The sequence below is a fragment of the Theropithecus gelada genome, chromosome 8 (assembly GCF_003255815.1).
Source record: "Theropithecus gelada isolate Dixy chromosome 8, Tgel_1.0, whole genome shotgun sequence".
NCBI classification, from domain to species: domain Eukaryota; kingdom Metazoa; phylum Chordata; class Mammalia; order Primates; family Cercopithecidae; genus Theropithecus; species Theropithecus gelada.
This window is the reverse complement of record NC_037676.1, coordinates 41,845,089-41,870,040: the sequence shown is the minus strand read 5'-3', so window position 1 is coordinate 41,870,040 and position 24,952 is coordinate 41,845,089. Positions and strand designations below refer to the sequence as shown.

Below are 24,952 nucleotides of genomic sequence, written 5' to 3'. Positions count from 1 at the left end.
CCTCTAATCCCAGCACTTTGGGAGGCCGAGGCAGGCGGATCATGAGGTCAGGAGATCGAGAGCATCCTTGCTAGCAAAGTGAAACCTCATCTCTACTAGAAATACAAAAAATTAGCTGGGCTACTCGGGAGGGTGAGGCAGGAGAATGACGTGAACCCGGGAAGCGGAGTTTGCAGTGAGCCGAGATGGCGCCACTGCACTCCAGCCTGGGCGACAGAGCAAGACTCCGTCTTAAACAAAACAAAACAAAACAAAAAACAAGGCTGGGCATGGTGGCTCACGCCTGTAATCCCAGCACTTTGGGAATTCAAGGCAGGCAGATCATGAGGTCAGGAGATTGAGACCATCCTGGCTAACAAAGTGAAACCCCGTCTCTAGTAAAAATAAAAAGATTAGCAGGGTATGATGGCGTGCAGCTATAGTCCCAGCTACTTGGGAGGCTGAGGCAGAGGAATTGCTTGAACCCAGGAGGCAGAGGTTGCATTGAGCTGAGATTGTGCCACGGCACTCCAGCCTGGGCAACAGAGCAAGACTCCGTCTCAAAACAAAACAAACACACACACACACACACAAAAAAAAAACAAACCCCCCCAAAAAAAACAAATAACCATAGACTGGGTGGCTTAAACAACAAACATTTATTTCTCACAGTTTGAGAGCCTGGGAGGTCTAAGATCAAGGTGTTGTCAGATCTGGTGTCTGGCGAGACTCGGCTTCATGGATTGTGGATGGTGGTTTTCTTGCTGTGTCTTTATACGGAAGAGAGTAGAGCAGGGAGCAGGTTATCTCATGTATCTTTTTGTAAGGGCAGTAATCCTATCACAAAGGCACCACCCTCATGACCTAATTACCTCCCAAAGGTTTTGTCTCCAAATACCATCATCATGGGAGTTACAGGCAGTATTTAGCAGCTTGGGCTATTTGTTCTTGTTGTTTGGCTTCACAACAAGATGTAGGAATTCCTAAATCTGGTGGTAGAATATTTTTAAAAATATATTCTATTTAAATATATTTTTAATTTATATATATTTTAACATATAATTAAATAGAATATTATATATTTTAAAAATACATTTAAATAGGATATTTAAAATATCCTATTTTTAAAAATATTCTATCACCAGATTTAAGAATTCTTACATCTTTCTTATAGAAAGAAGCCAGAGGAGAGGCTTTCCAGTCACGTGGTTCATGTCTGTACTCTGAAACGTCATCACGATTTTTTTTCCAATGAAAAGGGAATGGTTTTCTACTCTCAAAGAATGGAGAAATGCCATTTAGCTAGGTATTCACTGGTATTTAAATGAGATGGTTCCTCTGCTAGTTAGAGTGCTCCTTGACAGGGTGCTTTCATATAGTGAGTGCTTTCTTTCACAGATCATCTGTTCAATCATAAGAATGTGCCTTATTTTAAAATGAAGAATGCATCAAGCTTTAACAGGTTTAGGCCGGGCACGGTGGCTCATGCCTGTAATCCCCACACTTAGAGAGGCCGTGGCAGGCAGATCACCTGAAGTCAGGATCGAGACCAGCCTGGCCAACATGGTGAAACCCCATCTCTACTAAAAATACAGAAATTAGCCAGGTGTGGTGGCACATGCCTGTAATCCCAGCTACTCAGGAGGCTGAGGCAGGAGAATCGCTTGAACCTGGGAGGCGGAGGTTGCAGTGAGTTGAGATTGCGCCACCACACTCCAGTCTGGGTGACAGAGTGAGACTATGTCTCAGCAACAACAAAATAAGATTTAACAGGTTTAAACAGAGTTCAAATTGTTTCATTGTTTAGATATTTGACTTTAAATTGCTTTTATGTCTTCTGTGAACTAACAGTTATATTTAGTTGATTTTTTTTTCTAAAATTTGCAGTTTTTTGCTAACAATTGAATAATCATAGGATAGATTTCTATACTTCTCCCTATCACATTCGAATATGAGAGTTCTTATCTCTGTTGGATATTGGCTTACCCAGAGAGTAAAGGCTCTTCTGTGGAGTAACCTTGGGACTGTGTAGACTTAAAATATTCTTGTTTAAGACATTTATGTTTAGAAGATACATTAATAGCCAAATGAAATTAAGCTGTGATAACATGCAACACTTTGCCCTCACCCTACCTACCAGCCTGACCAACACATCTTTCTTTCTTTTTTTTCTTTTTTTTTTTTAAGACAGTTTTTTGCTCTTGTTGCCCAGGCTGGAGTGCAATGGCACAGTCTTGGCTTACCACAACCTCCACCTCCCGGGTTCAAGCGATTCTCCTGCCTCAGCCTCCCGAGTAGCTGGGATTACAGGCATTTGCCACCAAGCCCGGCTAATTTTGTATTTTTAATAGAGACAGGGTTTCTCCATGTTGGTCAGGCTGGTCTCGAACTCCTGACCTCAGGTGATCCACCCACCTTGGCCTCCCAAAATGCTGGGATTACAGGCATGAGCCACTGCGCCCAGCCAACATCTGACTTTCAATATGGGATGTTTTATCCCATCCGTTTATGTTAGCCACTAACCGCTTGCCTTTGATTCACCATTTTAATTGTTAATGTCAAGATATTAGTGACATGTTAAGTTTTGGCTTTTCTTCCTTTTTTTTTTTTTTTTTTTGAGACAGAGTCTTGCCATTGTCAGCCCAGGCTGGAGTGCAATGGCGCGATCTCAGCTCACTGCAACCTCTGCCTCCTGAGTTCCAGCAATTCTCCTGCCTCAGCTTCCTGAGTAGCTGAGCTTATAGGCACCCACCACCAAGCCTGGCTAATTTTTGTATTTTTAGTAAAGGCAGGGTTTCACCATGTTGGCCAGGCTGGTCTCAAACTCCTAACCTCAGGTGATCCACCTCAGGTGATCGGCCTCCAAAAGTGCTGGGATTACAGGCGTGAGTCACCGCACCTGGCCAAGTTTTGGCTTTTCTACATTAAATAATTTTAGTTTCTGCTCTGTTCCCCTCCCCTAATACCTGAAAATTAGGAGAAGGATCTAATTAGATGTGGAAAAGCATTCAAATGCATAATAGTAGGTAAAATTAGATAACTGCTTATTTTGAAGAAATTTCACCAAAGAAACAAATGTTCTTTACATTATTTGTAAGCTTCCATTTACAATAGATTTCCAAGGTACTAGGCCTCTGGATTTTACCATTTGCCACTTAAACCTGAAATTGGCTAATAAGCAGTGATCTCAGAAGAGCTCACCACAGGACAGCCTGAAACGTACAGTCCCGGAAGTGAAGTGCTTGTATGCCATCAATTACATTAATTACCAGTAGTTATAAGTCAGAAAGTAGACCCATGAAGAAAATGGATTCATCTGATAATATTTTCTATTCAAAATTTATTATATTCTATTCAACAGAAATGTACATCAAAACATTCACCCAGAAAACCAGGAGCTAGTAAGGGTACTTCGAGAACAGCTTCAAACAGAACAGGTATTGTATATATATTTATTTGAGGAGTAGATGTGATAGCTCCCTTTGCATGTGAAATTGTGATAGAACATTAGTAAATTACTTTTAGGAAACATGGGCTTCTTTCCGGCTTCAAATTACCTTATATTATTTTATAGATTGTATATTTGCAGAATGGGCAAATTGCCTAGCCTTAATCTATTCAGATGTCTTCATGTTTGTTTATTATTAATTTGCTTTAAAATATAGCAGTTTTCCTATTGTTTATTAGTGTAGAAATAATTGCTGTCTAATTGATCTTAATGAAATGTAGTGGAAAAACCCTTTTTTTCTGACATATATTCCCTAACATCTACAAAGAAATAACTAGAAGAGGTGGCTGTTTTGGTTTTTTTCTCCTTTTTTCTTCAGTTGGCAAAGTTGTAACAATAAAACTAGCTAGGCAAAGAAAAAAATTAATTTTTTTCCTGTTTGTTCTTTGCTTTTTACCAGATGGAATCTCTAAGAATTGGAGATATACTTTATGAAGCCTGGAATAAATAGGATATTGTACACCTTCATACCGAGATATCTAACATCAAGAAACAAAATTAAAAATTCCTTTCCTACTGATCAAACTTCACTTCCAATAAGGGTTTCGTTTTTTTAATTAAAAAGAGACAGGGTCTCACTATGTTGCCCTGACTGCTGTCTAACTTTTGAGCTCAAGCACTCCTCTCACCTCGGCCTCCCAGAGTGCTAGGATTACAGTCTGGGCATGGTGGCTCACACCTGTAATCCCAGCACTTTGGGAGGTCGAGGCGGGAGAATCACTTGAGCTTAGGAGTTCCAGACCAGTTTGGGCAGCATGGCAAAACCCCGTCTCTACTAAAAATACAAAAGCTAGCTGGGTATGGTGGTGCACAGCTATAGTCCCAGCTACTCAGGAGGCTGAGGTGGGAGGATCTCATGATCCTAGGAGGTTGAGGCTGCAGTGAGCTGTGCTTGCTCCACTAAAACCAAAGTGCTGGGATTATAAGTGTGAGCCAGCATGCCTGGCCCCAATAAGGGTTTTATAATTTATCCATTCACCAAATATTTTTTGAACATCTACCACATGCCATACATTTTCTAGGCATTGGGAATTCAATCGTGAATTAAACAGACAAAAATTCCTACCCTCATGGAACTTATATTCATTGATACAAGAATAACTTAAGCAGGGCCAGGCACAGTGGCTCATGCCTGTAATCCCAGCACTTTGGGAGGCTGAGGCGGGCGGATCACGAGGTCAGGAGATCAAGACCCTCCTGGCCAACATGGTGAAACCCCATCTGCACTAAAAATACAAAAATTAGCTGGGCGTGCTGGTGCACACCTGTTGTCCCAGCTACTTGGGAAACTGAGGCAGGAGAATCACTTGAACCCCGGAGGGGGAGGGTGCAGTGAGCTGAGATTGCGCCACTGCACTCCAGCCTGGTGACAGAGAGCGAGACTCCGTCTAAAAAAAAAGCAATACTTTAAGCCTATTAGTAGTACTCTGTTCCATAACAATTGTTACCCATAATTCATGTTGAGATAGGTTTTATAATTTACAAAGTGATTTCCCAAACAACAATCGTATTTAATCTTTAGACATAAGTAAGGCAATTATAATTATTCTCATTAACATATGAGACTGCTAAGATTTGCTAACACTGACACTAGCGATTTCATGACTGGGTTCAGCTATGGAGGGGCCCCAGATTGAAGTGAATCTTCCAGGTCTCCTTGCAGCAGTGTCCACTCATCTGCCTCACCTCTTCCTGAGGCCCGGCACACAGCTCTCAGAGTGAAAATAAGGCTGGCGATGTAGTCTATTCTTTGCTGTCTAGTATGACAGCCACCAGCCACCTGTGGCTATTCAAGTGAGTTAAATAGAATCTGAAATTAAGTCTTCTAGTCACACTGGCCACATTTCAAGTACACAATGGCCACATGTGGCTCGTGGCTACTGTATTGGACAGCACTGATAAAGATTTCAATTACTGCAGAAAGTTCTGTTGGACATCTCTGTTAATTGATTTTTGTCAGTTTCTTTAAAAATTAATAAGGAGAAGGCTGGGTGCAGTGGCTCACGCCTGTAATCCCAGCACTTTGGGAGGCTGAGGCAGGCAGATCACCTGAGGTCAGGAGTTCAAGACCAGCCTGGTCAACATGGCGAAACCCTGTCTCTACTAAAAATACAAATTTAGCTGGGCTTGGTAGTGGCCACTTGTAATCCCAGCTACTCCAGAGGCAGGAGAATCACTTGAACCCGGGAGGCAGAGGTTTCAGTGAGCTGCGATTGTACCACTGCATTCCAGCCTGGGTGACAGAGTGAGACTCTGCCTCAAAAAGAAAAGAAAAGGTGGAGAAGGGAACATAAAGTGCTGTACACTTTTTGTAGCATTAAAACTGACATAAGTGACTATAACATCAAGGTGTAGCCTTGGATCACAGAATATTCTGGTGATTTAGGGCTATTTTGGAAGTATGACCTTTTAGTTATGTTTATTATTATTTAAATTTATTAAATTTGTTTATTAATATTGAGTGGCAAAAATCTGATTCACTTAAGAACAGTTCCTATTTAGTAAATTTGATACTTTTTCTGTAATTAGATATTTTTCATGCTGGCAACTTTATCTGCTGGGTTCCATCAAAACAAGTTTTGATAAATAAGTATTTTTACAATACAATAACATAAGATATACGTTATGTAGACACTTCTTTTTTTTTGAGACAGGGTCTCTGTTGCCCAGGCTGGAGTGTACCAGTGTGATCTCAGCTCACTGCAGCCTCCACCTCTTGAGTTCAAGTGATTCTCCCACCTCACCCTCCCAAGTAGCTGGGACTACAGGTGCACGCCACCATGCCCAGCTAATTTTTGTATTTTGTGGTAGAGACAGGGTTTCACCATGTTGGCCAGGCTGGTCTCAAACTCTTGACCTCAAGTGATCCACCCACCTCAGCCACCCAAAGTGCTGGGATTACAGGTGTAAGCCTCCGTGCCCAGCCATGTAGACACTTTTCTAAGTCCTGAGGTACAATGAGTCCTACAGATAAATCCCTTGCCCTCATGATCCATCCTAGTGAGGTCTTTGATATCTGGATGTTTCTTGCATACGTGCAACACTTTTAAAATGAAAAAGACGTTGAAAATGAAAAAAGTGAAGACTTAGAAAACAGTTTGACATTTGATACTGTTTTCTTTTTGAGACAGGGTCTTGCTCTGTCACCTAGGCTGGAGTGCAGTGGTGCAGTCACGGCTCACTGCAGCTTCAACCTCCCAGGCTCAGGTGACCTCCCACCTCAGTCTCCCAAGTAGCTGGGACTACAGGTGCATGCCACCACCACTCTTGGCTAATTTTTCTATTTTTTATAGAGACAGGGTTTTGCCATGTTGCCTAGGCTCATCTGGAACTCCTGGGCTCAAGTGATCCACCTGCCTCGACCTCCCGAAGTGCTGGGAATACAGGCATGAGTCACTGCACCCGACCTCAATATTTATTATTGTTAGCTTATGCACTAGCTCAGCCTTGTGTTACTCAGAATAATTTATGTATTCCAGTAGAGTAAAAGATGAACTCTTGAGTTAATCTAAGTTTTTGTCTTTAAATTGTGTTTAGGAAGGAAAGTGGAGACCATGCAGCTTAAATAAAAACAATATAGCCTCATAATGTTCTTAAAATTATAACCTTAAACTATTGCACGTTTACAATGTGATGAGGGTTACACACTGTTGACTCTGTTCTCAAATATAATTTAACATGAGATACTGTTGAGGACTACATGTGTTGTATTCCAATGTGTGCACCTGTGTTCTTATTAGGATGCACCTGCTGCTGCTCGACAGCAGTTCTACACCGACATGTACTGTCCCATCTGCCTGCACCAAGCCTCCTTCCCGGTGGAGACCAACTGTGGACATCTTTTTTGTGGTAAGCAAACAACACTATACTTGGGAAAAGTGACTGTTTAGACCAAGACCAAGACCTCTATGTGTACAAAGGCTGGATTCCTAATTTTCTCTTTGTCACATTTTGTATTTTGCGAGTAGGGTAGATTACCTCTGATATCCTGCTCTACTTGTCAACCAAGTATACTTAGCATCTAAATAATATACTTACTTATTTACTTTCTATTTAGTTTGTCCATGTAGCAACTATGGATTCAGAAGTTAAAGAAACTATTCAGCTTCCCCATAAACAGAAGTGTGTTTCTTTGGACAGTAGTTCAAGTAGATCCATAGCATGAGGGATTCACTGAGTCCCTCTTTGTTCATCACTCTTTGGGAGTTTCATTTATTATTCATCCTTCCCAGGGCAGGAAGGTTCTTCTCTCAAGAACCTGCCCAAGACCCTGCGTTGCCCTCCTGCCACTTTTGACTCTGAGTTTGTACTGAAAGTCTTAAAGGTCTTAGTCTCAGTATGTTTGTCTCTGTCTCTGTCTGTCTCTCTCTCAACCTCTTGAGGTTTAATGAGGGAGAATGAGAACCCTAGAGCATGCCTTGGGGTAAGAAGGGAATAATTTCACACTTACTTAGTATCAGGAAGGAGTGCTTTCCACCACTCCTCATTTTTCCTGAATCTGCAGATTCAGGAAAATCTTCTATGGCTGATTATGCCATAGCAGGTTGAGGGGCAAAGTATCAGTTATTACAAGCCTATGTATTGGACATTAATATACTTCATCTAACCCCACCTATGAGGAAACAGGCTTTAGAGATATGAAGAAATGTTACAAAGAGACCAGGCACTGTGGCTCACACCTGTAATCTCAGCATAGGCAGGAGGATTGCTTGAGCCCAGGAGTTGGAGGCCAGCCTGGGAAACATAAGGAGACCCTGTCTCCACAAAAATAAGAAATTAGCCAGGTGCAATAGCTCACATGTGCAGTCCCAGCTACTGGGGAGGCTGAGGTAGGAGAATCGCTTAAGCCCAGGAGCTTGAGGCTGCAATGAGCTGTGATCATGCTACTGCACTTCAGCATGGGCAGCAGAGCAAGATCCTGTCTCAAAAAAATAATAATAATACATTTTACAAAGAGTAGGCCAGCTGTTAAGTGACAGAGCCAATTTTTTTTTTTTGAAATGGAGTCTCACCTTGTCGCCCAGGCTGGAGTGCAGTGGTGTGCTCTCAGCTCACTGCAACCTCCGCCTCCCAGGTTAAAACGATTCTCCTGCCCCAGCCTCCCAAGCAGCTGGGATTATAGGTGCCTGCCACCATGCCCAGCTAATTTTTGTATTTTTAGTAGAGATGGGGTTTCACCATGTTGGCCAGACTGGTCTCAAACTCCTGACATCGTGATCCACCCACCTTGGCCTCCCAAAGTGCTGGGATTACAGACGTGAGTCACCACACCCAGCCCAGACAGAGCCAAAGATTTTAAACCTAGGTTTATCTTCAATCCCTGTGCTCAGTTCTGCATGATTAGTGGTTCATACAATAGTAAACACTCGAAGCCACTTTGATTTGTCCAGTCACTAGACCTAGTTTTTTATTGTTTCTGTTTAAACAGTTGTGTTCAAGATAGGGTCTTATTGCTCCCAAAATGTAGGAAATTTTCATATAGGGACTAATTTAAAATGTAGCATATAATCATCCTGTAAATTGTGTTGGCCCTTTTGTCTAACTTCGTAGTATAGAATTATTAGATACAGTGTTATTTGTGCAGTTGGAGATGGCATATTTGGAACCCATACCATGTAATGGCAGGGTTTTCTGTACCTTGTGCTCTTTCAGTAATCCAATCTCATCATTGCTTCATCCACTCATTCCAGTCTCTTCTTTAAGGTTTTCACTTAAGTAACTAACAAAGTATAAAACGCTTATTTCAGTTTTTAATCTTTTAATTTTCTATTGGAAATGCTAATCACCAGGCAAGTTATGAAAGATTGGGCAGGGAAAATTAAATGGGCATCAGAGAAGGTAGATACATTTCTCCTCTTGAACCTAATCCACGTGACACTCCTTTCCGACATTTGCTCTTGCTGTTCTTAAAACCTGAAGTGTCCTCCCTCCTGTTTTCTGCCTATCTAAATCTCATCTGTCCTATGAAGTTCAGTTCAAATCCTTTGTTCTCTACAAGTTACTCTCTAATGCATACTTCTCTGCACTCCTTTTTTGTATTTCTTTTTTTTTTTTTTTTTTTTTTTGTGAGACGGAGTCTCACTTTGTCACCCAGGCTGGAGTGTAGTGGCACAATCTGGGCTCACTGCAAGCTCTGCCTCCCGGGTTCATGCCATTCTCCTGCTTCAGCCTCCTGAGTAGCTGGGATTACAGGCGCCCGCTACCACCCCCAGCTAATTTTTTGTATTTTTTAGTAGAGATGGGGTTTCACCATGTTAGCCAGGATGGTCTCGATCTCCTGACCTCGTGATCCACCTGCCTCGGCCTCCCAAAGTGCTGGGATTACAGGTGTGAGCCACCGCGCCCAGGCTTTTTTTTTTTTTTTTTTGAGACAGAGTTTCATTCTTGTTGCCCAGGCTGGAGTGCAATGGCGCGATCTTGGCCCACTGCAACCTCCGTCTCCTGGGTTCAAGCAATTCTCCTGCCTCAGCCTCCCAAGTAGCTGGGATTACAGGCATGCGCCACCAAGCCCAGCTAATTTCGTATTTTTAGTAGAGACAGGGTTTCTCCATGTTGGTCAGACTGGTCTCAAACTCCAGACCGCAGGTGATCTGCCTGCCTCGGCCTCCCAAAGTGCTGGGATTACAGGTGTGAGCCACTGTGCCTGGCCCTTTTTTGTATTTCAAGTTAATATGACACAGTTGAAGATTTGCCTTCTACATTGATTTGAGTATGTCACCTGGGTCTCCTCAATTGGATTGCTATTGCTTGTTCTGAATTCTGAACACTTACTTGATCTGGAGGAATAAGGAACACAGGAGGGCTAAGCCAGGTTGCTCAGGCAAGAGCAAGAATACACAGAGGTTCCTGGAGGGAGAAGGGACACTAGTTCAGCACTTAGCACTTAGTTCAGATTCACAGTGGGACCTGGATAGTTGAAGATGCAGGTGTCCTACAAAAAAGAAAGTGGATTGGCTCCTTAAATACCAGACAGTGTTCAAAACTATTCCTTCACCTGTTATTGGCCTAAAGTTTGGTGCTTATACACTTGGCACACCTGTGCCTTCTTGAGGTCGCCAGATTCTTCCTTCAGGCTGTGTTGCCCATCTTCGGCTGGCTTGCTGCTTGTGAATACCTTCAAGCAGAAAAATCCAATCCCTCTAGTGCAAGAGTTGATTTGATTCTTGAACTGGACTATACACTTCATTAGGGCAGAGCATATAATCTTTTTGTGTCCTTTGATTCCTTGCTTGTACTATTTTTTTTTTTTCTGAGATGGAGTCTTGCACTGTCACCCAGCTATAGTGCAGTGGTGTCATCTCAGCTCACTGCAACCTCTTCCTCCCAGGTTCAAGCGATTCTCCTTGCCTCAGCCTCCCAGGTAGCTGGGATTTATAGGCACCCGCCACCAAGCCCGGCTAATTTTTTTGTATTTTAGTAGAGACGGGGTTTTACTATGTTGGCCAGGCTGGTCTTGAACTCCTGACCTCATGATCCACCTGCCTCAGCCACCCAAAGTGCTGGGATTACAGGCGTGAGCCACCGTGCCTGGCCACTTGTACTATTAATACCTAATTACTATTAGTTAATACATTGATAATTTGGTTTTCTAAACTCTTTTAAAAGTTGTGTTTTGTAACAGCAAATTTAGAACAGAAAATTTATGCTCTGATTTGTTGGTTGCTATATTTACAATGATGTTTAATTATTGTTTTATTTATATTACATAGGAAATATAATATTTTGTATGAAGCTTCATAGTATTAAGGCAGTTAATGTATACTTACTTTTGATTGTGTACAACTGTAGCTTAACTTGGAGGTTTTTCTTTTTTGAGACAGAGTGTTGCTTTGTTGCCCAGGCAGGAGTGCAGTGACACGATCTTAGCTCACTGCAACCTCCACCTCCCAGGTTCAAGCAATTCTCCTGCCTTAGCCTCCCAAGTAGCTGGGATTACAGGCGTGTGCCACCACACCTGGCTAAGTTTTGTATTTTTTAGTAGAGATGGGGTTTCACCATGTTGGCCACGCTGGTCTCAAACTCCTGACCTCAAGTGATCCACCCACCTTGGCTTCCCAAAGTGCTGGGATTACAGGCGTGAGCCACCGTGCCCGGCCTTAATCTGGAATTTAAATTAAAACAATTTTAATGGCTAGGAGTTCTTACTAGATACGAATTTGCCTGAAGGTTGTCTGGATGAAGTAAAAAGTATTTTTAAATAAGGTGGTACTGTTAAAATATTTCAAATAGTTGAATCTTTCTGACGATATATGGACTTTAAAACATCAATATTAATGGATTGTTTGTTTTGTTTTGTCTATTAGGTGCCTGCATTATTGCTTACTGGCGATATGGTTCATGGCTTGGGGCAATCAGTTGTCCAATCTGTAGACAAACGGTAATGTTTTGCGTGCAGAAAGCGTCATTTATGCTATTTTGTACATTTTTATAGTTTTTGTATCTACATTTGGAATTATTCTTTTTAGTAGAACTTCATTTATCCAAATCTTGTTTGATGTTACTCTATTGTTTTTATTACTTTTTTTTTTTTTTTTTTTTTGAGAAAAGGTCTTGCAGTGCAGTGGCATGATCGTAGCTTCCTGCAGCCTCGACCTCCTGGGCCCAAGCAGTCCTTCCACCTTAGCTTCCTCAGTAGATGGGACTATAGGCATGTGCCACCATGCCTGGCTATTTTTTTTAATTTTTAGTAAAGATGAAGTCTCCCTGCATTGCCCAGGCTGGTCTCAAACTCCTGAGCTCAAGCAATCCTCCTGCCTCACCCTCCAAGGGTGCTGGGATTACAGGCATGAGCTACCACACCCAGCCCATGATTTTTTTTTAACTGTACCTGGCCCATGATTTTTCTTTTTAAACTGTCATTGAGATACCACTGAAAAAGGGAATCCTATTTGAAATCCTACAGTTGTAGTGAAAGACAACTGGTAAATGAATCCTTCCCAAAAATCCCAATAAAGTCTTTGTAGCAGTACCAGCAAAGGAATAACCAAACTACGTAATCAGACTTGAACATATATCCTCTACATACACTTGTTTTGAAAAAAATTTTTTTCCTTTTCAATTTATATTTAATCTGTCTTTTTCCAGTGAGGACCCAGATAGCTTTAAATGGTATATAATGACTTTTTTTTTAAATGTTTTGTTCCTTTTAGAGACATGGCCACATTGCATTGTCCAGAACAGCTTAAACCATGACAGTTAGCATCGAAGCCACCTCAGGAGGGAGGCAGTAAGTAAACATGAATGTGAGACTGAAATGTCACTGCAGATGAGACATGCCAAATTCTCTCCATTTCTTTGATAAACTGGAGAAATGAAATACTGAACAATTCTGAGAAACCAACAATCTCAGTTTTTAAGTATGACAACATAGGACATTTTATCAGTTATACACTGTTTTTCATAATTTCCTTTATATTTATTTTTCATTTAAAATAAAAAAACAGGCTGGGCGCAGTAGCTCATGCCTGTAATCCCAGCACTTTGGGAGGCCAAGGCAGGAGGATTACTTGAAGCCAGGAGTTCGATACCAGCTTGGGCAACAAAATGAGATTTCATCTCTACAAAAAAATTTTAAAAATAAAATTAGCCAGGTGTGGTGGTATATACCTATAGTCCCAGCTACTTGGGAGGCTGAAGTGGGGGGATTGCTTGAGCTCAGGAGGTTGAGGCTGCAATGAGCTATGATCATGGGACTGCACTCCAGCCTGGACAATAGAACCAGATTATATCACTAAAAAAAAAGTATTCCTCCACTTAACCCGTGGGTGGAATGTTCACACACACACACACACACACTCTCTCTCTCTCTCTCTCTCTCTCTTTCTCTCTCTCCCCCCCCTTTGGCCTTTATTGTAGCTGTCTGTTTCCCCTCAACTGCCCTCTTATTTTGGTGTAAAGAGGGAGGTCTAAGTCATTTTCTTACCATTCTTGCTTCTACATTCCCAAATTCTGCCTCTTTCATATTTTACTTGTAGTCACATGGTCAGGAGGAAAACTGATGTTTCTGTATGCCTCTCTGGCTGATTTGATGTGTGACACAAGGCAATCAACATTGAAGCTTATGGCCGGGCGTGGTGGCTCACACCTGTAATCCTAGCACTTTGGGAGGTTTAAGGCGGGCAGATCACGAGGTCAAGAGATCGAGATCATCCTGGCCAACATAGTGAAACCCAGTCTCTATTAAAAATACAAAAATTAGCTGGGCATGGTGGTGCACACCTGTAGTCCCAGTTACTTGGGAGGCTGAGGCAGAAAAATCACTTGAACCCGGGAGGTGGAGGTTGCAGTGAGCCGAGACTGCGCCACTGCATTCCAGCCTGGAGACAAAGCGAGACTCCATCTCAAAAAAAAAATTTAAAAAAAAAAAAAAAAAATTGAAGCTTATTTGCCAGTACCACCTCTTGGCATCTTTTGCTCTCAGTCAGCAATATCCAAACCAAGGAGTAGGTCTGACATTACAAAAATAGTTCCAGGCCCTCCCCCTTCTTGGTTCTGCCCATGGCTTTTCATAGGGCATGTGTATAGTAGCCGGTGGTATCCTGTGTACCATCCATAAATTGACTAGAGGCTCAGAAGGTTGAGATAAAGTTGTCTTAATATAATAGCTCTTGGTTCTCTAAGCGAAGAGTAATTCATCCTGGAGGCAAGATAGATGGCAAATGCTTGTTCTACCTCCTGTTTTCAGTAGGCCCCTTCAGTAAATGGTCATGGAAATAGCAATACACAGGCCTTTGACTGGAACACACTCACTGCTTCTCCCCTTGAATATGTGTACACCAACCACAGTCCTACCACTGTTTCCAGGCTTAGCTCAGTATCAGGCTTTCTGACCACCCCAGAAAGAAGAGATCCTCGCTCTCACAGCAGCATTCTTGCACCTGCCCCAGGGCCATGTAAGGCTGTCAGCCAGGTCTGCGTCCCCTTTCATTGTGGGTGTTGTAGTCACCCTGGAGCAGGCTTGTGTCTTCATTTTTTTGGCATACCTAGCACTTAGCAGAGTGCCTGCCCCGCCATAGGTGTTCCGTTAATGTGTATTGAAAGAATGCATTTTCATTAACAAATTTGTGAAGGAACCGATGGCTGCACCTGCTGTTCTCACCACCTTCTGTGCTTAGTCACGCCTTCATTTAGCTGTTTGGAAAGCATGTAAGCAGTGGGAAGCCTTGGTTTTACAGCTGAACTGAGGAAGGATAAAACAACAAGTAAATGATTTAAAACTAAATCGGCCACCACTCCTTCTTTTATGTCATCATACAATCATTAGTGACCATTTTCTTTAGGGGTGCTACGTCCTAAAGTGTATTTATTTTTCAAGGTACTGTCACCGTCAGATTACCCCAGTATGGTCCTGGGACATTTGTATATCCTTGTTACCACAACCATGAAGGAAGCATGGTTAAATGTATTATGTTATATAACAATATCAAAATTTTCTTTTTTTTTATTTTAGTAGGAATTGGTGTTTGAGAGCTGGTCCCTGCAATAACATAATCTTTATATTATGGTTGGTAGCATTCAAAGATCTTTCAAATACCAGTAAGAATAACCAATCATTATTTTAATACTGAAAAAAAAAGTAATTTTTTTGTCTTAAAGTGACAGTTATATATTGTATGTCACTTTCCTCCTGAATGTTTTCTCATCATTCTTGCATCTTCAAATATCTGTCAGCCCAATTAGAGAACTACTGAATTTATCCCTAGTGTGGACAGGAAACTATTAGACCAGTAGTTGGATATGGTGCCTATTGTATCTTATAGGAGTTCAAATTCTATGCTGCACTGGATTTTATTGCAAAGCAGTTACTTACTCCCCTCCTCCAGGTTGCCTTTATTTAAAAATGAGTGAAATATAAATATAGAAGCCTTTACCATTCTATTGAATAATAACACAAAATGAAAAACATAATGATGCAGAAAGTTGAAATAATTTTTTTTTCTGTAATATACAGGTAACCTTACTCCTAACGGTATTTGGTGAAGATGATCAGTCTCAGGATGTTGTGAGATTGCATCAGGATATTAATGATTATAACCGGAGATTCTCAGGGCAACCCAGATCTGTAAGTAATGCTAAAGCATGTTCAAAGTTAGAGGAAGACACATTTCTTCTCTTTTGTAAAGTGAGGTTTACCAACAAGTATTCTTTGACTATGAAAAATCTTGGCCAGGCACAGTGGCTCACGCCTGTAATCCTAGCACTTTGGGAGTCCAAGGCAGGTGGATCACTTGACCCCAGGAGTTTGAGACCAGCCTGGGCAACATGATGAAACCCCATCTCTATAAAAAATACCAAAAAATTGGCCAAGAGTGTTGGCACATGCCTGTAGTCCCTGCTTCTTGGAAGGCTGAAATGGGAGGATCACCTGAGCCCAGGAGGTCAAGGCTGTAGTGAGCCATGATCGCATTATTGCACTCCCACCTGGGTGGCAGAGTGAGACCCTTTCTCAGAAAACAAGAAAAGAAAAAGAAAAAAAATATATCATTATATGTGTTCGGTCAAGTTTTTACCTTCATTGCTGCCAATCACTATGTTACAGCTTTCCCAAGGACTACAATTTTCTTTCTTAAAAAACAAATAGCATTATAAAAATTTTTATGAAAGAAAAACTAGCAGAAAAGCAATAGAAAAAATTAGAGAGAAATAGAAAATTATTTACTTCTATGTGATACTAAAACACCGTTTGTTTTTTGAGAAAAGTTACAACTGAAAACTTCAACAGTTTCACAGTTACGGTTTATTCTATTTGCCCTAGCCCCGTTTGAAATGTTCCCTTAAAAAATTCCAGGTTGGGGCCGGGCGGTGGCTCACGCCTGTAATCCCAGCACTTTGGGAGGCCAAGATGGGCGGATCACAAGGCAGGAGATAGAGACTATCCTGGCTAACACGGTGAAACCCTGTCTCTACTAAAAATGCAAAAAAATTAGCCGGGTGTGGTGGTGGGTGCTGGTAGTCCCAGCTACTTGGGAGGCTGAGGAAGGAGAATGGCGTGAACCCAGGAAGTGGAGCTTGCAGTGAGCCGAGATTGCGCCACTGCACTCCAGCCTGGGCAACAGAGCGAGATTCCATCTCAAAAAAAAAAAAAAAAAAATTCCAGGTTGGCCGAGTGCGGTGGCTCACACCTGTAATCCCAGCACTTTGGGAGGCCAAGGTGGGTAGATCACCTGAGGTCAGCAGTTCGAGACCAGCCTGGCCAGCATGGTGAAACCCTGTCTCTACTAAAAATGCAAAAATTAGCTGGGTATGGTGGCTTGCGCCTGTTGTCCCAGCTACTCAGGAGGCTGAGGCAGGAGAATCACTTGAACCCAGGAGGCAGAGGTTGCAGTGAGCTAAGATCATGCCACTGCACTCCAGCCTGGGCAACAGAGTGAGACTCCATGTCAAAAAAAAAAAAAAAAAAGTTTGGAGGGATATGTTTATATGTCATCTTAGCTATTTAAAAGCAGAACACTGTACAGATAACCTTTCTTCCCCTTACCCTAGAAGTATTTGATAAATCAAAACCTAGCACATTTTACTGACTCATTCTTGTTTTATCAAAATCTAACACATTCTTAGAAATGTAAAACCGAATAAGTACTTCAAAAACTAGAATGTACTAAATCCAAATTTATATGGACAGCCCAGACCTCTCCTCTCTGAGCTCCAGACTCTGTAGATCCAACTGCTTCACTTCCATTTCAGCATGGGTGCTCCACAGGCATCTCTAACTTAACATGTGGAGTATTTAGCTGATTCCCTCCTTGACATAGTCTATTCTTTTCTCATTTTTTATTTCCTCCTCTTCTTCATTCCTCTCATCTGATCTATAAGTAATCCTATCTTTTCTTTCTATTTTGGGGGTATCCTATTATTTTTACTGCATCAACATATTCTTGCTGGCAGGGCACAGTGGCTCATGCCTGTAATCCCACCACTTTGGGAGACTGAGGCAGGCAGATCACTTGAGCTCAGGAGTTTGAGACCAGCTTGGGCAACTTAGCAAGACCTCATCTCTACCAAAAAATACAAAAATTAGTCAGGCATGGTAGTGTGCACCTGTAGTCTCAGCTACTTGGGAGGCTGAGGTAGGAGAATTGCTTAAGCCCGGGAGGCAGAGGTTGCAATGAGCCAGGATCACGTCACTGCACTCCAGCCTGGGTGATAGAATGAGACCTTGTCTCAAAAAGAACAAAAATGTCTTGACTGTGTTGTTGTTGTTGTTGTTGTTGTTGTTGTTGTTGTTGTTGTTGTTGTTTGAGACAGGGTCTCACTCCTTCCCAGGCTGGAGTGCAGTGGTGCAATCACGTCTCACTACAGCCTCAACCTTCCAGGCTCAGGCCATCCTACCGCCTCAGCCTCCCAAGTAGCTGGAACCACAGGGGTGCGTCACCACACCTGGCTAATTTTTTGTAGAGACTAGGTTTTGCCATGCTGCCCAGGATGGCCTCGAACTCCTGGGCTCAAGCAATCCACCCCCTCAGCCTCCCAAAGTGCTGGGATTACAGGTGTGAGCCACCCTGCCCAGCCTGTGTCCACTTCTTTCAATCACTGTAGACATTGTACCGGTCCAGCCCTGTCATCTCTGCTCACAGCAACCACAGTGGCCTCCTCACTTCTACTTTTTTCCCTGCCACAGCAGCCTGATAAATATTTTCTGGACATAAATGAGACCATGATGCTCTTGTGTTTGAAAACTTCCATTTTGTTTGTTTGTTTTGAGGCTTGAGTGTGGTAGCGCAATCTTGGGTCGCTTGCAACCTTTGCCTCCTGGGCTCAAGCCATCCTCCCACCTCAGCCTCCCAAGTAGATGGGACTACAGGTGCATGCCACCACAACCCAGCTAATTTTTATATTTTTTGTAGAGATGGGGTTTCCCCGTGTTGGCCAGGTTGGTCTTAAACTCCTGGGCTCAAGTGGTCCTCCCACCTTGGCCTCCCAAAGTGGTGGGATTACAGGCATGAGCCACCACTTGTGGCCCAATGTCTTTGAATGTTCCAACTCCTTACTGTGGCTTACAAGGCGCCACAGAATCTGGTCCTTCCTCCCTTTCCAAATTTCTGTTAACCACCTCAATCACCACCCTGCAGCCACCCTGCTGTATGCTCTCAGCACACACACAAACTCCTTCCACCTTAAGGCTGGCACACCTGACACTTCCTCTGCATGAAATGCTTGTCCTTCTGCTCTCATGGTGATTTCCCAATCTTTAGATGACAACTATCTTTTTTTTTTTTTTTTTTTATACTTTAAGTTCTGTGATACATGTGCATAACGTGCAGGTTTGTTACATATGTATACTTGTGCCATGTTGGTGTGCTGCACCCATCAACTCGTCCTTTACATCAGGTATAACTCCCAAGTAGACCCTTCTTGGAGAAGCTTTCCCTGCTCTGTGGCTGCCCTCTGTACCTTTCCTTCATGGCGTTTATCATAGACAGCACTCAATTCTTGTTCGTTATCTTTCTCTCAGTAAACTAAAACTTCATAAGGGTAAGGTCCATTTTTATTTATTTACCATTGCCAAGTTTATTTATTCACCAGTGCCAAATTCAGTGCCTTAATGTGTGTTGAATAAATGAATGAATTACTGTTAAGGTAAGAATTGATACTGCTGCTCCCAGCCGAATATATTAAGCTATGCAGATGCTTCAGTGTTAAACAGACATGTGCTCATGCTCCATTGTTCCTTGTTCTGTGAGGTCGTGTACATTTCAGGGCATAGAGTTTCAACTGTTATGAATGATAATGGGTAGATTTACCCATTTTTCATTAAGCAGTAAAAAAAACTTAATCTAATCATGTTGTCCTCCATAATTATTTGGGAGCCTCTTCTGCCATTTTGATCCAGCAATTTTTTTTTTACATATCCTCTGATGACATCAATAGGATGGGTCTTTAAAAATGCAACCTGTTTCAAATTTAAGAGCTACCACTGAACTTTAAAAAGTCATTTAACATTTTTCTTTTCATTTCTTTTCTTTTTGAGAGAGTCTCGCTCTGTTGCCCAGGCCAGAATGCAATGGCGTGATCTCAGCTCACTGCAACCTCTGCCTCCTGGGTTCAAACAATTCTCATATTTCAGCCACCTGACTAGCTGGGATTACAGGTGTGTGCCACCATGACCAGCTAATTTTTGTATGTTAGTAGAGATGGGTTTTTGCCCTGTTTGCCAGGCTGATCTCAAAACTCTTGGCTTCAAGCAGTCTGCTAGCCTTGGCCTCCCAAAGTGCTGGGATTACCAGTGTGAGCCACTGCATCCGGCCTTTAAAATTTTTCCTTCGTATTTTTAAAATGTGAAGCATACTATTACTCAATTATTATTTTTTGTGTCAGATATTTAATGAGTAAGAAAGCCTGGTATGTGATGAAATTATAACAGAATAAAGGCATTTAGCTCTTTAATATTCTGCCTCCTTCAAAGTTGGAGTAAGTTTATGCAGAAACATTTCTTACTAAACCATTTCATATTTCTTGTCAAATTATTAAAGATTTTGTATAAATGATGATACTATATTACAAGTGAACAAAATAGCTCTGAAAAAGGACAGAAAGGTATTCAAAAGACATGCTGGCTGTTTGTTAGAGTATCTAAAGTCATTTACTATAAACTTTGTGAAAGTGGTAAGGTTGTTTTGCTTTAGATATTAGTTCTTCCACAGAACATAGGAAGTGATTATGAAACAACCATTCTTGTACTTTGGTGATCATTGTTCCAAAAGGAGTCACAAGATGGTTTTCTCTTGGTCTGGGGGTTTAAAAAACTATTTTCTCCTCACGTGCTCAGTTCTTTGTGTTTTTGTCTCTGTCTCCCTCTCAACTTATTTGGCACTTGTTACATAAAACGCCTATCTAGAGTTTGGGTGTATGACTGTTAACACAGAATGTTAAACATAGCAGAGGAATGACCAGAGGAAGTGATTCGCTGGAAGGAATCAGTTTCACTGCTATTCTTAAACTATTTAAACCTTCAAAGTTCCTATGTCTTTAATATATAATCACTTCTATATTGTCTGGCAAGTTATAAAGGTCTTTCATACACAGTATCTCTTTTAGTTATTTTTTTCTTTTGAATTTTCGTTCTTAACAGTCCTTGCACATACTCAGTTAGTTGTTGAATTATCTCTAGTAGGTTAAGCAACTGTTCCTAAGATGACCTGGCTAATAAGTGATTGATTTTGAATTCAAACCCAGATCTGTCTGACTTTAAAGCTGAGACTTACGCTCAAGTCTCAGACTCTAATCCTGTGCACTAGGTTCTTTGGTTTATTTTACTAACAAATCAGATGTTACTTGAGTTTTGCATTACTTTATCCCATATTTTAAGCTTGATGACACTTTAGTTGCTTTTCAGTTATCTGCAATAAGATCTATTCTGTAAGAACTAGTATTCAAAGAGCTATTTTTAAATACAACGCATAATTAGAAAATATGATGTTCAATCAATGTGTAACTCATTAATTCATCTTAACTAATCTTAACAATGTTTACACATAGTAAGAAAATTACATTATTTTGAAACCTGACACATTAGATGCTAAATCATATTTGTTTTTCCTTCTACCAGATTATGGAGAGAATTATGGATCTACCCACTTTACTGAGGCATGCATTCAGGGAAATGTTTTCAGTCGGGGGCCTTTTCTGGATGTTTCGCATCAGAATAATACTTTGTTTAATGGGAGCTTTTTTCTATCTTATATCTCCACTAGATTTTGTACCTGAAGCCTTGTTTGGAATCCTAGGCTTTCTAGATGATTTCTTTGTCATCTTTTTATTGCTTATCTACATCTCTATTATGTATCGAGAAGTGATAACCCAAAGGCTAACCAGATGAAAAAAAAAAAAAAAACTGAGTTTACTAGGATATCTGAGCTAACGTAGAACATCAAACAGAAGGACCCATGGCAGTATAAAGCAATGAAGTAATGGAGTATTATCTCACAAATATAAAACCACTATAAGACAAACATTTGATTATCATTTGACAAATGCCTAGGAATATATAACTGGAATTTTCACATGTTGCAAGTTCTAATACTAAGTTTAGAATTATAATGATCTACAATTGTATCTTGATTCTATGTTGTCTGGAAAAAATAAGGAATTACATAAAAAGGGATGCTTTTATATATTTTTCTTTTCCCCAGAATTACTTAGATTAATTGGATGTATAGTAAAATATTGTTAAATGTCAGTTTATCCACCTTATCCTTCTCAGTGGGTACCTATATGATAATATATAGCTGTGAAACTCATCTAAATATTTTTGTTACAATAAAATATTATATACTATTGGGGAAAATTCAGTATTTCTTTTAGTGCTAGCTAAGTTTTGTGCATTTGGAGCAGTTCTGCTTTTTCATTCTGGTATAATTATTTGTTATCAGCTGAAACTGAAAGAAGAAACTTGAACTTCATACTTCAATATCATATTTTAGTTTACAGAACATATTTTAATCAATAGAAGAATTAAGATGAAAAACATGGCCAGGCGGGGTGTTTCACACCTGTAATCCCAGCAGTTTGGGAGGCCGAGGCAGGTGGATCATGAGGTCAGGAGATTGAGACCATCCTGGCTAACACAGTGAAACCCCGTCTCTACTAAAAACACAAAAAATTAGCAGGGCGTGGTGGCCGGCGCCTGTAGTCCCAGCTACTCAGGAGGCTGAGGCAGAAGAATGGCGTGAACCTGGGAGGCGGAACTTGCAGTGAGCCGAGATTGCAGCACTGCACTCCAGCTTGGGCGACAGGGTGAGACTCCATCTTAAAAAAAAAAAAGATGAAAAACATTTATCTCCAGTCAGCACACTTGATGTTCACAGTTAGACATTTAAACGAGCTCATCCTTTCATAGTAGATATAAAAGTAATTTGTAAAGGGAAGATTGTTTTAGGAACCTGGGCGATGCTGCAAACAGAGTAGCCTGATGCATTTCTGAGGAAGGTGGATGGGATCTTCGTGTCTTTGAGCATCAAGCCCATAGGAAGGTACTGGGAATGGTATCTACATTTGACAAAAGAAATTACTGGTTAGCTATAGCAACAGATTGGACAAACTTGGTTAGTTTTCTGTTGTCAGAAATTTTTATAGTATTGTCTCAGGAAGGCAGCACACAGCTCAGATTCATGTCTTGAGCCAAACAAGTGAATGTATCTGAGAAGACTCAATACCACATGGTATTGGGAGATCTTACTCACTTTGGCTGGTGTTGGTCATTACTGAATGTATAACAGCAGGATGTGACGGGATGCCCAGGAGTCAGTGTTAGCATTGTCATCTGAGATCACTGCTATTAATATCATGCATTAATTTATTAGTGAGCTTCACTATATGCAGACTGGGAGATAAGAAGAAAATCTGTCACATTCTGTCTAGTTAATCAGATCAGCTACCAATTAATGAGATTCTGAATTAAATATCAGTATGTGTTTTTCTAATTTGGACCTAGGACAGAGCTGTTGCTTGTCATAGAGAAAGACAATAATGCTTAAACATAGCACATTATAATTAAAGCAGTTACTCACATACTTTTCATTTTATCCTTTGGACAATTTTGTGAGGAACGCTGGGCACCAACTTCCCTTTCATAGATAAAATCCCTATGCTATTGATGAAAGTGTTTTTGAATGAAGTCATACAACAAATAACTGATCAAAGTGGCATTAAACCAAAATCTTTTAGTAGGACTCCTGCATAGAATGTTTAGATAGACGTGGAAGTTGTTAAGAGGAACGGCAAGAAAGAAACTGGTTCTTTGGAAGTCTTTCATGCTACATTATACCTCCATCAGAGTAAGACAGCTTAGGCACTCCTAAGAGGAAAGGTCTGTGGAGATGACACCTGAAGATTGCATGAATCCGATTTCTACACTTCCAAATCAAATAGGTAAAAGGGTAGTATACATCACAGAAAATGCTTGCTGTCACCAACTTGAAAAGCAAATGAGTAGGAGTTTGTCACACTGCCACGTACCAGACTGAAAATGCATTTCCTACCAGTTATACATTTGGTGTGGGGGAATGGTGATGTCATTTTTTGACAGCATTTTATTTGTGTGCATGCGTTCTGCTCCAAGTGTCACAATTCTGGTTACAATAATTATAATATTTGGAGTTACTACTAAGACTTTCCTGAAAGAGGTGTACTGTACCAAATTTTGTAACGTAAAAAAAAATACTAAATGATCTTAAAGCTTACTAAATTGTGAAAAGGATACGTGCTAACATCTCAGAACTTTAGGCCTGCTTATTGTCATCTTTACCGATCTCTGATCATAAATGCAGAAGGGATCTGAGAGTTTTTAAAGCAAGTAGAGTCAATCAGTGTTTTGAACATTATAGTAATAATTCTGTGATTCAGAGTTAGATCATATAAATCAAAGTAACAATCTGGATTTTTTTTAAACAACAGTATCATAACTGTCATAAAACAGATGGTCCAACCCCAGGAGCAGACAATAACTTGGGCAGCTCTGTGGGGAATAAGATGGGGAAAACAACTGTTCTAACTGCCCACTAGAACAGTGGTTTCAACTACTACAATTCTCAGTGTTTGAGAGGTACAAGGGAAGAAAGGACTGTGTGGATCCCTTGTGGCTATGCAGATACCTACCTCACAGAGTTGTTGTAGAAGACTGGTGGTTTGGTTCAAACCTTGTGATTAAAGAGTTTGTCAAGCATTTTATTCTTTTGAATAAAAGCAACATATATAAAAAATTTTAAAGATGTTATTTTTCTGTTTCTTTAACGTTTGTTTGCTTTCAGAACTCCTGAAAGAGCATTCAGTATAATGGGTGCAATGGCTTTCGTTATCACTAATGGACATCCAATATCTCATCACATTTCTAATTAATTTTGTTAGGCTTTTTATTTTGTTTGTTTGTTTGTTTGGTCAGAGACAGGACCTTACTGTGTTGCCCAGGCTGGAGTGCAGTGGCACAATCATAGCTCACTGCAGCCTCGAATTCCTGGGCTCAAGTGATCCTCCTGTCTCAGCATCCCAAGTAGCTGGGACTATAAGTGTGTGCCACCCTACCTGGCTAATTGAAAAAAAAAAAAAAAAGTTTGTAGATACATGGTCTGACTGTGTTTCCCAGGCTGATCTCAAACTCCTGGGCTCAGCCCTCCAAAGTGCTGGGATTACAGGTGTGAACCACCATGCCCAACGCTGAAAATTATTTTTCTATTAAGCAAATAAATTAATTTGCAGACCACAGTGAAAATTTAGTCACAGGGATATTTTACAAAGAAAAATTCAACATTCAGTTCAATGCAACAAATTTTGTTTTAAATTGTATGTAATTTGGCTGGGCGCAGTGGCTCACACCTGTAATCCCAGCACTTTGGGAGGCCAAGGTGGGAGGATCACAAGGTCGGGAGTTTGAGACCAGCCTGGCCAACATAGTGAAACCCCGTCTCTACTAAAATACAAACATTAGCCGGGTGTGGTGGCATGTGCCTGTAGTCCCAACTACTTGGGAGGCTG

At 41.0% G+C, this 24,952-nt stretch overlaps 1 protein-coding gene across 2 annotated transcripts in view; it reads left to right on the top strand.

Annotated features, from left to right (window-relative positions):
• The window catches only part of RNF170 (ring finger protein 170), a 46,053-nt gene extending 21,868 nt beyond the window's left edge, over positions 1-24,185 (top strand). For both annotated transcript variants that reach the window (XM_025393256.1, XM_025393255.1), the window contains exons 3-7: positions 3,341-3,416; positions 7,228-7,336; positions 11,791-11,864; positions 15,438-15,548; positions 21,033-24,185. In XM_025393256.1, the coding sequence (XP_025249041.1) occupies positions 7,267-7,336; positions 11,791-11,864; positions 15,438-15,548; positions 21,033-21,302 (525 nt within the window). In that variant the 5' untranslated portion in view covers positions 3,341-3,416; positions 7,228-7,266 and the 3' untranslated portion in view covers positions 21,303-24,185. The remainder of the gene's footprint in view (positions 1-3,340; positions 3,417-7,227; positions 7,337-11,790; positions 11,865-15,437; positions 15,549-21,032) is intronic.
• Positions 24,186-24,952: the final 767 nt, after the last annotated feature.